The sequence below is a fragment of the Amphiprion ocellaris genome, chromosome 18 (assembly GCF_022539595.1).
Source record: "Amphiprion ocellaris isolate individual 3 ecotype Okinawa chromosome 18, ASM2253959v1, whole genome shotgun sequence".
Classification (NCBI taxonomy): Eukaryota; Metazoa; Chordata; class Actinopteri; family Pomacentridae; genus Amphiprion; species Amphiprion ocellaris.
Window position 1 is genome coordinate 420,100 of NC_072783.1, and position 14,214 is coordinate 434,313.

The 14,214-nt window shown below is 37.2% G+C and overlaps 1 protein-coding gene across 4 annotated transcripts in view; it reads right to left on the bottom strand.

Moving 5' to 3' along the window:
* The window catches only part of ttyh2 (tweety family member 2), a 93,836-nt gene that overhangs the window by 34,299 nt on the left and 45,323 nt on the right, over positions 1-14,214 (bottom strand). For all 4 annotated transcript variants that reach the window (XM_035947697.2, XM_035947696.2, XM_023269272.3 and 1 more), the window contains exon 4: positions 4,452-4,672. In XM_035947697.2, coding sequence (XP_035803590.1) covers positions 4,452-4,672 — 221 coding nt within the window. The remainder of the gene's footprint in view (positions 1-4,451; positions 4,673-14,214) is intronic.

The following is a 14,214-nucleotide window of genomic DNA, read 5'->3' on the forward strand; positions in this document are numbered from 1 at the left end:
GGTAACCGCCCCGGCCCAGTTGCCCTCCTCTGTGAAACCATCTGTTGTGTGAACGGAGGCCGGATACAGCCAACCTGTCCAGATGGTTAATAATGAATAGCTCCAAATCCATACGGCTGAACGTTTCAGACAGAAACTATCAATACATCCACTGCTCTCCTCTGTTTATTTCCATCATTCATCACCTCTACATCACTTTGTTATCGCTTCCATTATTTCTTTTACTTGCCATCATCCTGTGTTTCCATCACTCTGCTGAATCCATCCCACATCTCTTTCTTTTTCCTCCCCCTCTCTGTCATCTCTCTCCCTCCTCTCCTCTTCCCTGTCAGCCTCTTTTCTCTCTCCTCTTCTCCACCACCTCCTTGCTGTTTTCTCCTGGTTTCATCTTTTCCCCTCCTGGCGGGGAACGCTACCCGAGGCCGGGCCATCGGCTCTCCGGTGACAGCGCCTCAGTGTTTGTCTGTGTTAGCCTAATCCAATTAGAGTCTAACTGAGCAGAGCATGGATCCAGGAGGGGGTGGAGGGGCTGCATGCTTGTTTAATACAAAAGAGGCATCTCAAGAAACTGTCAGTAGCAGAAAGCAGGTCAGTGATAGAGAACAAAGACAACAATGGTGATGAAACTGTCTTCAGAGAGGTCAGAGGTCATCGTCACCATCCAATCTGGAGCCAGATTCTGTTTATGTACAGTTTATATGCACTTTATCAATAATATATGGGTTCAGTCACTCATTTTTAATTAGAAACATCAATTATCCCTTTTGTAGGCACTAGTTTTCACTGTGAAATGCATTTTACTGGAAAATAGAGTCATAATATTCACAATATTATTAATTATTAATGAATATATTAAGTGAGAGAAAAGAAAAACTATTTAACTTAAATTCAGAATAACAGGATAATAAAGTTTAGAAGATATAAAATCGTAAAATCCTGACTTAAAATCCTGTTTAACCCTCTGGGGCAGGTTTGAAAGATGTAATATCTTTAAAAAATCACCAAAATGACTCCATTTAACAGATCCAGATAACAGCAAAAACTACTTTGAGAGGTGACAGTAAAGAAGCAAATGGAACAGTTAAATACAAATTAAGACACAGTTGGGAAAAATAGAATGATATTATTGAGGAGATATAAAATCCTAAAAGCCTGATATGAAGTCCTGTTTAACCCTCTGAAACAGGAATATTGGCAGTTTGAAAGACATCTTTAAAAAAACATCACCAAAATGACTCAGTTTATCAGAACCAGAGATTATAAAAACAGAGAGAAAAGTCAAATTTTAAATTTTCAGACAGTCCTTGAACTATTCATCTGCAGTTTTGTTTGGACAATTATCCAAGTCGAAGCTTAAAATCATGATATCTCATCAAAATTACTTTCATCTAAATGATTCATTTAAAAATTTGGCAAAAATAAAAGGTTAGAGCTGAACAGATTTGGTAAAAATGCAAAATTTGGAAGTTTCTCAGCACAACAACTAAGTCGGGACTAACTCTGCTTTGACCAACAGTCAGGTTACAAAAAAAAATCAAGGATTTTTCGTCTGAACTCGGCTGAACTGCAGGACGTGTTTCCAGAGGAGACAAGCACAGAAACAAACTAAACATGTAAAATATCTACAATTATTTCCAGTATTGGTAACACCTGCTGGGAAAATGTTCTACATGTTGATTATAGGTTTATTTATGTGGGAAAAAGAAAAAGAAAAAATTCTACATTGGTCTTTTGATTGTTATGCTTTATGGCATTTTAATTTTGCTATACTGGACAGTAAGTGTGTCTGAGTTCTCACTACTTCTAGCCATGGTTGAGCTGATTCCATAGAGGAGCAGAATGAACACATGTTGGGCTTCAGAGGGTTAGAAATGTAGATAAAAGAAAATACAGAGCCACGTCAATTTTAAAATTGAACTTCTATGGCAGTAATATTCCTGAGCAGCAAATATCAAAGCTATTAAACACGCTGTTAGATAATGAGAGACCTGAAAGTACCTGAACGTTCCAAAGCTTCAGGGTTTCCAGTGAAAATGTTGTCAACATCCAAATATGAGAGAAAATTAGAGAGAGACTTGAAAAAACAGAAAGATTTTAGCTCTGGGCCACAATTAAAGCAATACGGAGGCTTTCCTGGAAATAATGCTGTAATATTTGTGTGACATTAAAACTCCACTGCAGACGGCCACACAGCAACACCTCAGCTTTGATGAGTCCAATCACAACCAGACTGTCTGTTGGTGTGAGGCGCTGATAATGGGTCCATGAACAGCTTGCAGTGTCTGGCTGTAGCTCTTAGCTGCTCTGTTCTATTAGCATACGGAGGTATCGGCAGGGCAGAGGACTCCCATTACAGATCAATACCAACAACAGCAGCCTGTCCGATACTGTAGGAACACAACTAAGCCTTTATAAGAGCTGAAAGAATTGGCTTTGGGCCCATTTCTGCTCTGAGATGATGAGAGTTTGAGCTCAGCAGTAACGAGACAAGGCTAGGATAATAGTTCTTAACATACAGTAATAGTTAGCTGCTGTTCTTTATCATTAGTGTCTGCGCTCAGAAGGTCTGCTTGATGCAACCATTGCTGAAGATTTAATAGGATGCTTCTATTTTCAAACTTCCCAGAGGAGCGTCTGTAGGGGGAGTTTTTCTAATTCACATCAGTGGAAGGTACACACATGGAACCGCACAGTTTCATCTCATCTGTTAAATGTCATGTGACGTGTTTAGGTCGTTATGTGGAGAAGGTAACGACCTGAACATGAATTATCGATTCCACCGCACGCTCTGATCGCTCAGTGATGCTGAAACCTGATATCATTAGTGTGTTTAGACCTGGAAAATATATTTATAGATCAGGGAGAGACCGACTCTCAGCCTGGCTGATATATGGCATTTTATTATTACTGGTATCTGTATTTTTATTGATAAATGAAATGCTCTACTTCAGCTCTGATGCAGCTCCTCTCTGTCTTTATCACTCTGTGGTCTCAGAAACGTCTCTCAAGCAGCAAAAACAGAACAAGAAACACCACAAACTGGGAAATTAGCTTCTCTTGCAGTGGCTAAGGCTATGCTAATGGCTAGCAGCTAAGTTAGAAGGCAAATACAGATTACCCTGAAACAGTCTGGGAAATAACAACTAGTAATGCTTTAAGATCTGGACACTAGTGGAAAATAAAAATGGTAGAATAGAGAAAAAACAAGAAAATAGAGACGAATAGCAGAAGACAAACTGATCAATCTCAGTCAAAACAGAGGAGACCATCCTGATTTAATCACTCCTATTTCTATTTTACATATTCAGTTATAGTCACCTTCATTAATGAAGAAATCTAATTACAGGTTTTCTGCTATCACATGCTTTTAAACATTGCATTTAATCTATACTACCGTTCAAAAGTTTGGGGTCGCTTAGAAATGTCCTTATTATTGAAAGAAAAGCAGTTTTTTTTTCAATGAAGATAACATTAAATGAATGATAAATCCAGTGTAGACATAGTTAATGTGGTAAATGACTATTGTAGCTGGAAACAGCTGATTTTTAATGGAATATCTCCATAGGGGTACAGAGGAACATTTCCAGCAACCATCACTCCTGTGTTCTAATGCTACATTGTGTTAGCTAATGGCGTTGAAAGGCTCATTGATGATTAGAAAACCCTTGTGCAGTTATATTAGTACATGGAGAAAAGTGGGAGTTTTCATGGAAAACATGACATTGTCTGGGTGACTCCAAACTTTGAATGGTAGTGTACATGCATATATGTATAAATGTATATGTTTTCCTTGATATTAGTAAAAATCTACAACAACGATTTGTAGAAATCAGTTCCAAATATCAGATATAAGCCTTTCTTGCTTACCAATAATTGGCATTGATATCGACCTTAAAAAAAACACCAACATATCAGTCCCTATGATAGATAATATCCATGAGTAAAGCATAAGTCAGTCCTGATCTGTAGCTGCTTCTACTCATGTACCTGCAAATAAACTTCTCCCAGATGAACCACAAAGAAAATGCAGCTTTTCCCCTCTGCGTTAACCCTTAGACCAGGTGTGATTGGACCCTAAACTCTTCCATAAGTGGGTCCAGAATGATCCATATTAGAATCTTTGTGCCCTTTTTGTCATTTTGGTCAAGAATAATAATTAGAATTATTGTTTCCATTATATTTTTGTCCACACAAGAATGATTTATGTTTGAAATCTGTTTATTTTTCACTTTTTAACAGATTTTGAACATTTTGATAGCTGATCAAAACATGTTTTTGAGGAATAGCTGGAATATGAAATGATCAAAACGTTTTATTGCAAAGACATTGCAAGAAAACGACCTCACCGGGTCATTTTTCACTCACTTATGCATCTCAGGGTTAACTAAGTTTTGACAATAAATCCACTTTCCGGCCACGCAGCCGGAAACATGCAGGTGTGTGCTCCTCACCTGTAGTACTCGATGCTGGCCGTCTGATCAGCGATGGATGCCAGGTCCACTTTGGCCTCCTCCCAGTCGGGCAGACCCAGCAGCTGTTTGATCACGTTGTCGGCCATCTGCTGCATGAACTGCAGGGTCTGCACGTAGTCGCCTCGCGTGGCGAAGATCTCGTCCAGCCTGGCGAGGTGCTGGTGCAGGCTGCTCTTCATGTTGCCCATGGTGCCCGTCACCTGGAGAGCAGCGAGAGGAATACTAAGTCCAGCTACAGTAGGGAAGCTAGTCAAAGAAAATCAATCAGTATTTGTATTCCTGAACTCCTACAAATCTCATTAACCCTGTGAACCCCAATCAGTTTGTCTGTGTTTATTGCTTCTGTTGCATTTTTATCCACTATGGGCCCATTTTTCACTGCAATATACATACAAATATATACATATGTATGTGTATATATATATATATATATTCTTGAACTCTATGGAAACAGCACAACCATGAGACGAGAAGCAAAAAGAACTCAAAAAATGTCTTTTGTACAGTTTTAAAAAGTTAAAATGCCATACATTATACAAAAAGAAGAACAAAAGTTGAATTCGTAGACTGTTTAATTGAGGAAAAAAAATGGAATCAACATGTACAACATAAGCTGAACCAAATAATGAAAAAACAAGTTACTCTACATATAATACAGTGGTAGAAAAAAGTTTTCAGACATCCTTAAATTTTATACAATTTCAAATATTATCATGAAATGGAAGAATCTTTTTAGTGTTTCTAAAGGTGTGGCTGCATCAGACAGACACAAACACACTCAAGTGATAGTTTTTTTTGCTTATTGTTTAAAGAAAAATTAACAAAATTAAATTCTACCAAAATGACCCAATATTCAAAATGTATTATTTTTATGGAACCAATCAGTTTTAAGTTGTTAATGGATTTTTTTTTAGCATTTGTTTAGCATTATGGCAGTGATTGGACTAAAAGAAATTACACTTGAAGACCTCAGAGTGATTCTTAACCCTCCTGATGTAATAGTTTCCTTGTCTGAAAAAAAATCCAAAAAGAAAAAAATTTAAAAATCAGCAAAAAAATTCCCCAAATTCCTGAAAATTTGCAAAACCTTCAGGAAGAAAATTCCAATAATTCCTTAAAAGTTTCCCTTAAAAGCTTTATTTAAAAAAAAAAAAAAAAAAAAATCCCACATATTTGGCAAGAAAATTCTTGTAAATATTTTCCAAAAATGAGTAAAAATCTTCCAAAAAATTCTAAAAATATCTAAAGTGATTCCATATATATCAGTAAAACTTCTAATATTTTCTTAAGAACATTCACATAAAAATCAACCAAAATCCAGCGAAATTCACAGGATTTTGGTTGCTTTTTTTGTGAATGTTCTAAAGACACATTTTTAACATTTCTTTTTTTCCACCAAAAAATTTTCAAAAATTTCCCAAAAATGTTGAAAATGTGGACATCAGAAGTTTCACCAAGAAAATAATTTTTTTCCACATTTTCAGACTTTAAAATGGGTCAATTTTGACTCGCAGGACGACACGAGGGCTAATGTAAAATACATGCAAATAAATGAGATGTCCCAAAGCCTTTTTCCACCACTGTAGATATTTTCTACTTCTATTTACACAGCCGTACTCTGCACATCATTTCACCATGCTGAGTGTATCTTCCTCCAACAGGCTGTCAGTTTGCTTCTCAATGTACGTCATGTGAACCAGCTGTGTATATTAAATCGTTAAAAAGTGTTTTATTTTAGTCTCAGTCTCTTTCACTGTCCCATGGCTGTTCTGTGTGAACACTACCTGCAGCTCAGCCCAATGTTCTTGGAATTTTTGTCACGTGACTTGCAGCTGATTCACTTACAGCTTCTCAGTGGTGCCAAGAAGCAGCTGGTTTTTGACAGAATCTGACGCAAAAGGTTTATTTTTTGCAAATATTTAAATCAGGCATGTAGAAAAGGCTGATTTTAAAGTAATAACACACATTTTAAGATTAAATTTGGTTGATTCTTGATTGACAGAACTGCAGATCACAGATTCACGACTGTCTAAAATGCTGAAAATCTGTTCATTCTCTCTGTTTTTATACTTTCTGACTGTGATACGTGATTTTATTTTTTTTAAAGATAGCATGTCTTTCAAACCTGACCATTTTAGGATTTTACATCCCCTAGACTGTATTGTCCTGTTCTTTGAATCCTCTCTTATTTAGCAGACACATTCTGTTTCTTTTCTGTCAGTTTCAGGGCTGAATTTGGATAATTTTCCTACTTTTCACATGATGACTCTAAAAGTCCAGTCATTTTTTGCTCCTGTCTGAAAGCTGAAAGTCCGATTATTCTCCCTGCTATGATAAATGGAGTAATTTTCACAATCTTGTGAAGATAACACGCCTTCTGAACGCGCCAGTCGGTTTTGGTTTCGGAGGATCAACAATTAATAATTTTTTTCTGTCTATTTCTACAAATTTAATTGCATTACTCTCATTTCCTGGTTTAAATTCACTGAACAGTTGTGAATTGTTCCATCACACAGAGGAAAGAGCTCTAAATACAGAAGTTTTGTGTTGCTTAAAGCGATCTGGTGGACGGCTGCTGCTGCTGTGGAACTCGTTACACTGGAGGAGTCCTCAGGAAGCAGCGGAGTGTTCGTTCTCCGGTCCGTTATGAGCTACACGGTGCTCTAAAGCCAAGTAATCGCTGGGAATAATCAACATGAAAGTCAAATCTGTCGCTATGCGTATTGTTGTACGCAGGAAGAAGTCATCTTCAGCGTAGCAAGTTTACCGGCTGTCCGACAGCATCAATGAAGCAGGAAATGCCGTCATTCTAACATGATCTACAGCTGTTTCCTGATTCTTAGTCACGCTCAGCGCACCGGCTTCAGGGTGGAAACATCTCTGTTGGTTGGTTTTGATTAAATATCTTAGAATATCATGCAGTGAAACAACTTCTTTCTTTTTTTTTAATTAAAAAAAATGGACATTCATGATCCCCAGCGGCTGAATTTTACATCAAATTTCTTTTTGTCCAATACTTGGGATCAGATGGTTCATAGTTTGGTGGTTGGTTTCAATACAATATCTTAAAATATTAAGTTGTAAGACAATTTCTTTTTTGTATTTTATTCATTCATTTATTTATTTATTTTTTAAATTTATTTTTACAGGTATTCATTATCTCAGAGGCTGAATCCTACTGAATTGGTAATTTTGTTCCAATACTTTGGTCTATGATGGTCGATAGCTGGTAAGTCTTGACAAAATATCGTAAAATATGAGGTTTAAAATCATTTCTTTTTCTTCTTCTTCTTTTCAACAGACCTTCAAAATCCCCAGAGGATGACCTCTAATGACAGTTGATTTTTTTAAAACAGATATTCATCATCCCCAGAGGATGGCCCGTACTGACCTTAGTGACCCACTAACTTCACCAAAACTGTCTTAGTTTAAAAAAAAAACAAGTTTATGATGCTTCATGCTTTATGGGACAGTTTTGATAAAATACCTTCAAATAAGAAGTATGAAAACTATTTTGTTACAGACATTCATGATCCCCAGAGGATGAGTTGTACTGACTTTGGTGACCCATTGGCTTCATAAGATGCTTTTTCTTCTAATACTTCAGTTTATGACAAATAAAGTAGCTGCAAAGTAAATGACATCCCATCCTGTGTACTTTATTACAGCAGAAAATGCTAGCATGCTAACACAGCGAGGAGGTGAACGTGTCAAATGTCACACCTGTTCACCTGCTCACACCTGAATAAAACTTAGCATTTAGCTCAAAGCTCAGCTCTGCCTCTATAAAGTCTTCCAGGGCTAATGTAGACTTCTAGTCTTGCTCATAGAACACTGACTTGCCCAGTCCATCAGCTAATTAACACACCAATTTAAACAGATCATAAGGTATTTGGATTTTCCATCTTTCTCCGGAAATAATAAAGTACCAAGAAGCTTTTATTAGTGCAGCAAACTCAGAATCCAATAGTAAAAAAATCACATCCTATGGCTTTTAATTAACGCTGGTCTTGAACCTCGATGGAAAACATTATGAGGTCAAGGAAACATGTAAACTACAGCGTGGTTTAGTGGAATGTATTCACGCAACAAGAGATATTATTGGATGTGCATCGCTTTGAATGCAAGGATTTATGGAACTGCATTACCTCTTTTCCCTTGTTCCTAAAGGATCGACCATCTAATGCTAATAAAGGTTAAAAAAAGGAAGAACTGCTGCACCTTTCCTTATTTAGAGAACTGAGCCAGCTATTGATTTTAACATCATGGCTCCACTTAGACAGCTCCAAGTCATTTTAATCGGTTCCAAACCTCGATAAGATGATTTAACCGCTTGTGTGGCACATCTGAGTGACTTTTGTCCAAAGGTGCATGAAGGCTGAACATGAGGCTGGTCTGTGCTGTAAATCATTTATTTATCGGTGTATTAGGATTAAATAGAAAGTTTCTAAACTGATACTGCACTAATTAGACCGATCTGTTTACCTGTTTAAGCCTGGAATCATACAGCAGCTGATCCGTTCCCCGAGAGGAAATCCTCTACGGCAAACAACAAACACAACTTTACAGACTCACTCAGTTATTATGACAACACATCTTTACTTTGCTGGCCAAACAAAGTGAAACCACATTATACAGCATGTGTGGAGTAAATATCTCCTGTAACGGCCTCGCTACCGTCTTCTTGGGTTTAATTACTGTGTGCTTTGCTTGAAGGGAGAAGTTGTTTACAGGGAAACGGCATTCAGAGAGACATCCTGCTATTTGATAATTAAAAAGGGTAATAAATGCTCTCATTCAGCTCTGGGTACTTGGCATTCACAGGAGAGACAACTCATATTGTTGCTGTGTTTGTTAGAGGCTGAGCTGAGGAGAGGTTGGGTGGAAGTAATTAGCCAGGTTAGATTCACTGTGGTACTGCTGGATGGCCTGTGGACGACTGGATGCTTAAAAACCCTATTTTCTTACAACAGGGGAAAGAAAATGGACATTTTCACCAACAAACCACGTTATTGTCTTGAAATTAGTGTTAATTATGCTGCTCAGGTGGAATGTTTTCTTTATTTGTGTGTCTCCAGATGCAGAAGGAAGATTTCCTGAATTTACTTAAAATTTCAGCTGCAGACACCAACATAAAACCAGAATATCCACCTCCGAGCACAGATTTATTTTTGAGCGTATTTGGCAGCTCTTGGTTTGACATCTTCTATCTGCCTGTGTATTTAATCCTGTGAACATTGAAAGGGATGGTATCTTCTCTACAGATTACAAATATTAAACCATTTATTCAAGCCAGAAACTGCAAAAACATAAAGAACTGTCAGATCCTCAGTTTTCTGATGATCCCTAAAGTACTCATCTGTATCAGAAATAGTAATAAATGTAAATCTAACCCTAAAATTGTGATATTTGACCAAAATTACTTTACATATCAGACTTAAAATTTTGCCAAAAATAAACCCTTTGGTCTAAGCAGATTCTCATGATGGGATTAGTATAACCGTTCAACCAGCAGAGCTACTGGAGCCCCAAAATCATGACATTTTATCAAAATTCTCATTTATTAAAGTCCAAAACCATAAAAACATCAAGATTTGTCAGATTTTCAGCTTTTCCATGGTCCTTAAACTACTCACTTGGTGTTCCATTGGAGAACTTCACCACATGTAACCTTAAAACTGTGATATTTCACCATCATTACTTTATTCTACATGATTTATTGAAAACTTTGACAAAAATAAACCATTTGAACTAAAAACATTCTGTAAAAAAACAACAGAGATTGGTGTTACCTGGTTTAACTTAGAAGCCAGTAGTGACTCTACTGTGACCAACACTCAGGTGATAAACTTTCAGGGAGTTTTCAGCTGAACTCGGCTGAACTGCAGGCAGTGTTTACACAGAGCAGATAGGAGAAAAGTATGGAAACAAATTCAAAACGTAAGTAGTAAAATATTTACAGTATGTAGAGTCACCATTGTTTCCAGTAACATCTGTGGGTTCTTGGGAAAATGTTGTGTTGATTCCAGGTTATTTCAAGTTTTGTAAAAATAAATATTGAAAGGAATTAAACTTTTTTTTTTTTGCGATTTCTGACATTCTAACCATGTCATACTGCGGAGAATACATTACTGGGTTCTCTCTGTTTCTAGTCATGGTTGTGCTGTTTCCTTACAGAAGCTGGACTTTATATTGTGATGAAAAATGAGCCCAAATTGATGAAAAATGTAACAGGAACATGATTCACCCAGAAACTGCTCATGATTATTACATGGGAAGTCATGTACACCAAATGTTTGGCTTTCAACTGGTAAAATCCAACATGAGCAGTAAGAGTCCTGCTGCTAGGCAACAGAAACATGGAAGTCGCTGTCAGCATCTAGAAGCCAGCAAGCCTAAACATGTAGCAAGTCAAAGAGTGGATAACGTATAGCAGGAAATGCAAAGAGATGATGACAAAGCTTTTGGGAATGTCAACATTATGTACAGACATTATAAAAATTAGCAAGAACAATTACATCTGCGCCTACAATTACAACATGTTATTCACCATCCATCAAAAAAATCACCTCCATGACCTCCACAATTTCTGAAAATGTCAGCAAACATGTCAACTGAACTCAGAGCGTTTGGCAAAAGTAACACAAGAGGACAGAAGATAAACTCCAAACATGATCCTGTTTGAAGGCAGCACTGTGACAACAACGTAAAAAAGGCTACCGTTTATCCGATCCAATTCAAACTTGACACCTCACTTCCTCGAGCCTGAAGCAACGCACATGTCAAGTTTGACGTAGATCAGAAGTACAGCTGTCAAGATGTGTAAGGAACAGACACACAAACACATGAAGACAGAGGTTCCTTCGTTATTTCGTGAGATGTGCAAATATTACTTATTTTACAAAATAGCAAGAATATAGGCAAATAAAAGAAAAAAGAATGAATTAATGAATATTTAAAATGATAAAATCAGATATTTCATATTTAGAGTTATTATGTGTAACATTTGAAAATTCCCCATAGCGCCTGGCAGTGATAGTTTAACCCTCCTGTTGTCTTCATTTACAGGCACCAAAAAATATTGTTTCCTTGTATGAAAAAAATCCAAAAATTCAGCAAAAAAAAATTCCCCAAATTTCTGAAAATTTGCAAAACCTTCAGGAAGAAAATTCCAATAATTCCTTAAAAGTTTCCCTTTAAAGTTATATTTTTTTAAAAAAGTCCCCAAATTTGGCAAGAAAATTTTTGTAAATATTTTCCAAAAATGAGTAAAAATCTTCAAAAAAAATCCTAAAAATATCTAAAGCGATTCCATATATATCAGTAAAACTTGTAATATTTTCTTTAAGAACATTCACATAAAAAACAACCAAAATCCAGTGAAATTTGCTGGATTTTGGTTGATTTTTTTGTGAATGTTCTTAAGAAACATTTTTAACATTTCTTTTTTTCCCCAAAAAAATGTTCAAAAATTTCCCAAAAATGTTGAAAATGTGGACATCAGAAGTTTCACTGTGAAACTGTTTTTTTCCTCACATTTTCAAACTTTAAACCGGGTCAATTTAGACCCACAGAATGACACGAGGGTTAACTAAAACATACTGTATTACATATCCACGGCTACAATTATCACTCAGATCTGCTTGTTTTCCAACAAACAAGCTTTTCTGCCATCAGAATTGGCTGAAAGAAATCACTGAGAAATCCACCATCTACAGTAGTGGCTTCTGTAATTCACACGACACAAAAGGAACCACAGTGGAACGTCAGGAGATCATTTTAAAAAGCTCGTCTAGTTTGATATCTGATCACTCATCAGTACATCTTCCTCCTCAGACTGAGCAGATGAAATCGCAGAAGAGGAATGAAGGTTTCTATCTGATCATTGACTCCTGTGAGAGAATCTTATCCGAAATGCCCGAGGAGACACTCCAGCTAATCTCTGCTTCGTCTGCACTGTGTAAGCCATCCACACCGATCAAGAAGATATGATTCCCAGTTCTCCATCTTTATCTCCGTCTGATGCTTCCAGGGGGAAGTCTTCTCTGCATTGCATTGTTTCTAAACAAACAGTTTATAGAGTTTGGCGCGAAGCTTTTCTATTCATTTCTCCAAGCCAGAGGGTGAAGAAGGAACAAAAAGGCCGAAGAAACCGGAATAAATGACAGAACTGTGACAAATGGCAAATAGCCTCGGGCTGAAATAACGACAATGTGGTGCCAAATTTCAAATGCAGATTCTCGCTGGAGGAAAGGAAAGAAAATATAGATCAGTGGGCATTATGTAAAAGTTCTCTTTGACATGAACTTGTGTTTGTTTTGAAGCCCCTAAGCAGAGTTTCTGCAGAAAATCTTGGTATTTATGAATTCACATAAGCATAACATCAAGCCCTATGCCTGCTGGGAAAACTTTATGTTCACTTTTAAAACCGCAACAAGACAATAATTATTCAATAATTAATCCTATCAGACCAGTTTTTCCCATCTGAGAGTCAATATAGCAAGATCAGGACTGGAAATAAGCTCTGAGTAGAGGAGCTGTAAACATTACCATACCGACGCTGAGATACTGCAGATTATAAATTTCCACTTCCTACCAACCTATCTTTGAGCCTGTTGGGGCTGGTACTCGGTCTCAGAGGAAGTGATGCTTCAGATATGAGGGAGTTTGGAGCACGAAACGAGAGAGAACGTGAGAGAACACTTTTTAATTGAGGAACCAAACCTCCTAGAGTGTCTCCGTTTCAGAGTTGGAACATGCAATTTCATGCCATGGTGTGTTTTGAAAGTTGTGAATCACACTCGGAAGATCGTTGCCAGATTGAGACGGACAGATTTCTCCTGTGTGAATTTTTTGCTTCTTGGAGCTAAGTTTTCATTTTGACAACGTCCAAGAATCCCTTCAGCTGCCTTCTGGTAAAGACTCGACAAATGAGGGCCGATGATGGTATATTTTTAAAAGTGAAACAATGAATAGGGTCAGATAAAGGATTAAACCTTTTCCCTGCTCTGACTCAGTGTGTCTGCCTGATAGTGGAGAGAGTTTATTCAATTAAAATTGAATGTGGGAGCTGGAGCGTGAAATGGAACATGGGTCTGAAGAGCCTCGGCAGCTCGGTCAGAGATAGAGGCCATCCTCACCGCTGGGTGACGGAACTCAGCAGAACGTGTCTTTAAAAATAAATCCTGCTGTAAATGCTGGATGATCACGGAGCTCTGAGGAGGCTGCCTGCAGGACGGTTTATACGTGTTTGTTGATGAAACGTATTGCACGGATTAATGAGGGATTCTGGAAAACCAGTGGTCAAAACAGCAAAGTTTGTTGACTAAAGGATGGAGATAAGATTGTGTAAAAATACTTAAATGTAAGTAGAGTTTTGTCAAACACAACCAGATGAGAGCAGTTCAGCAACTCTGACTTTCTGCTGTTTAGTTCTACAAGGAGATACTAAAGGGATTCATTTACCTAATAAATATAAACCTGAAACTTCCCCAGTCAATTTTTTAGCATTTAAAGTTTCCTAAAATGTTATCTTCAAATATGCAGATGAGGTGGTATACGTCTTAAAGTGCATTCAGTTTCATTTTCTTGACATATTCGAGTTAAAGGTTCCTGCAGATGGGATTTTGGATATCTGTTTTTTATCACCCCATAAATTAGAAAATATTGTAGACAGCTAGAAAAAATATATTGTCTTCATTGGAATAAAATGTCCCATAAATCAGGCTACGGCTGCTAAATG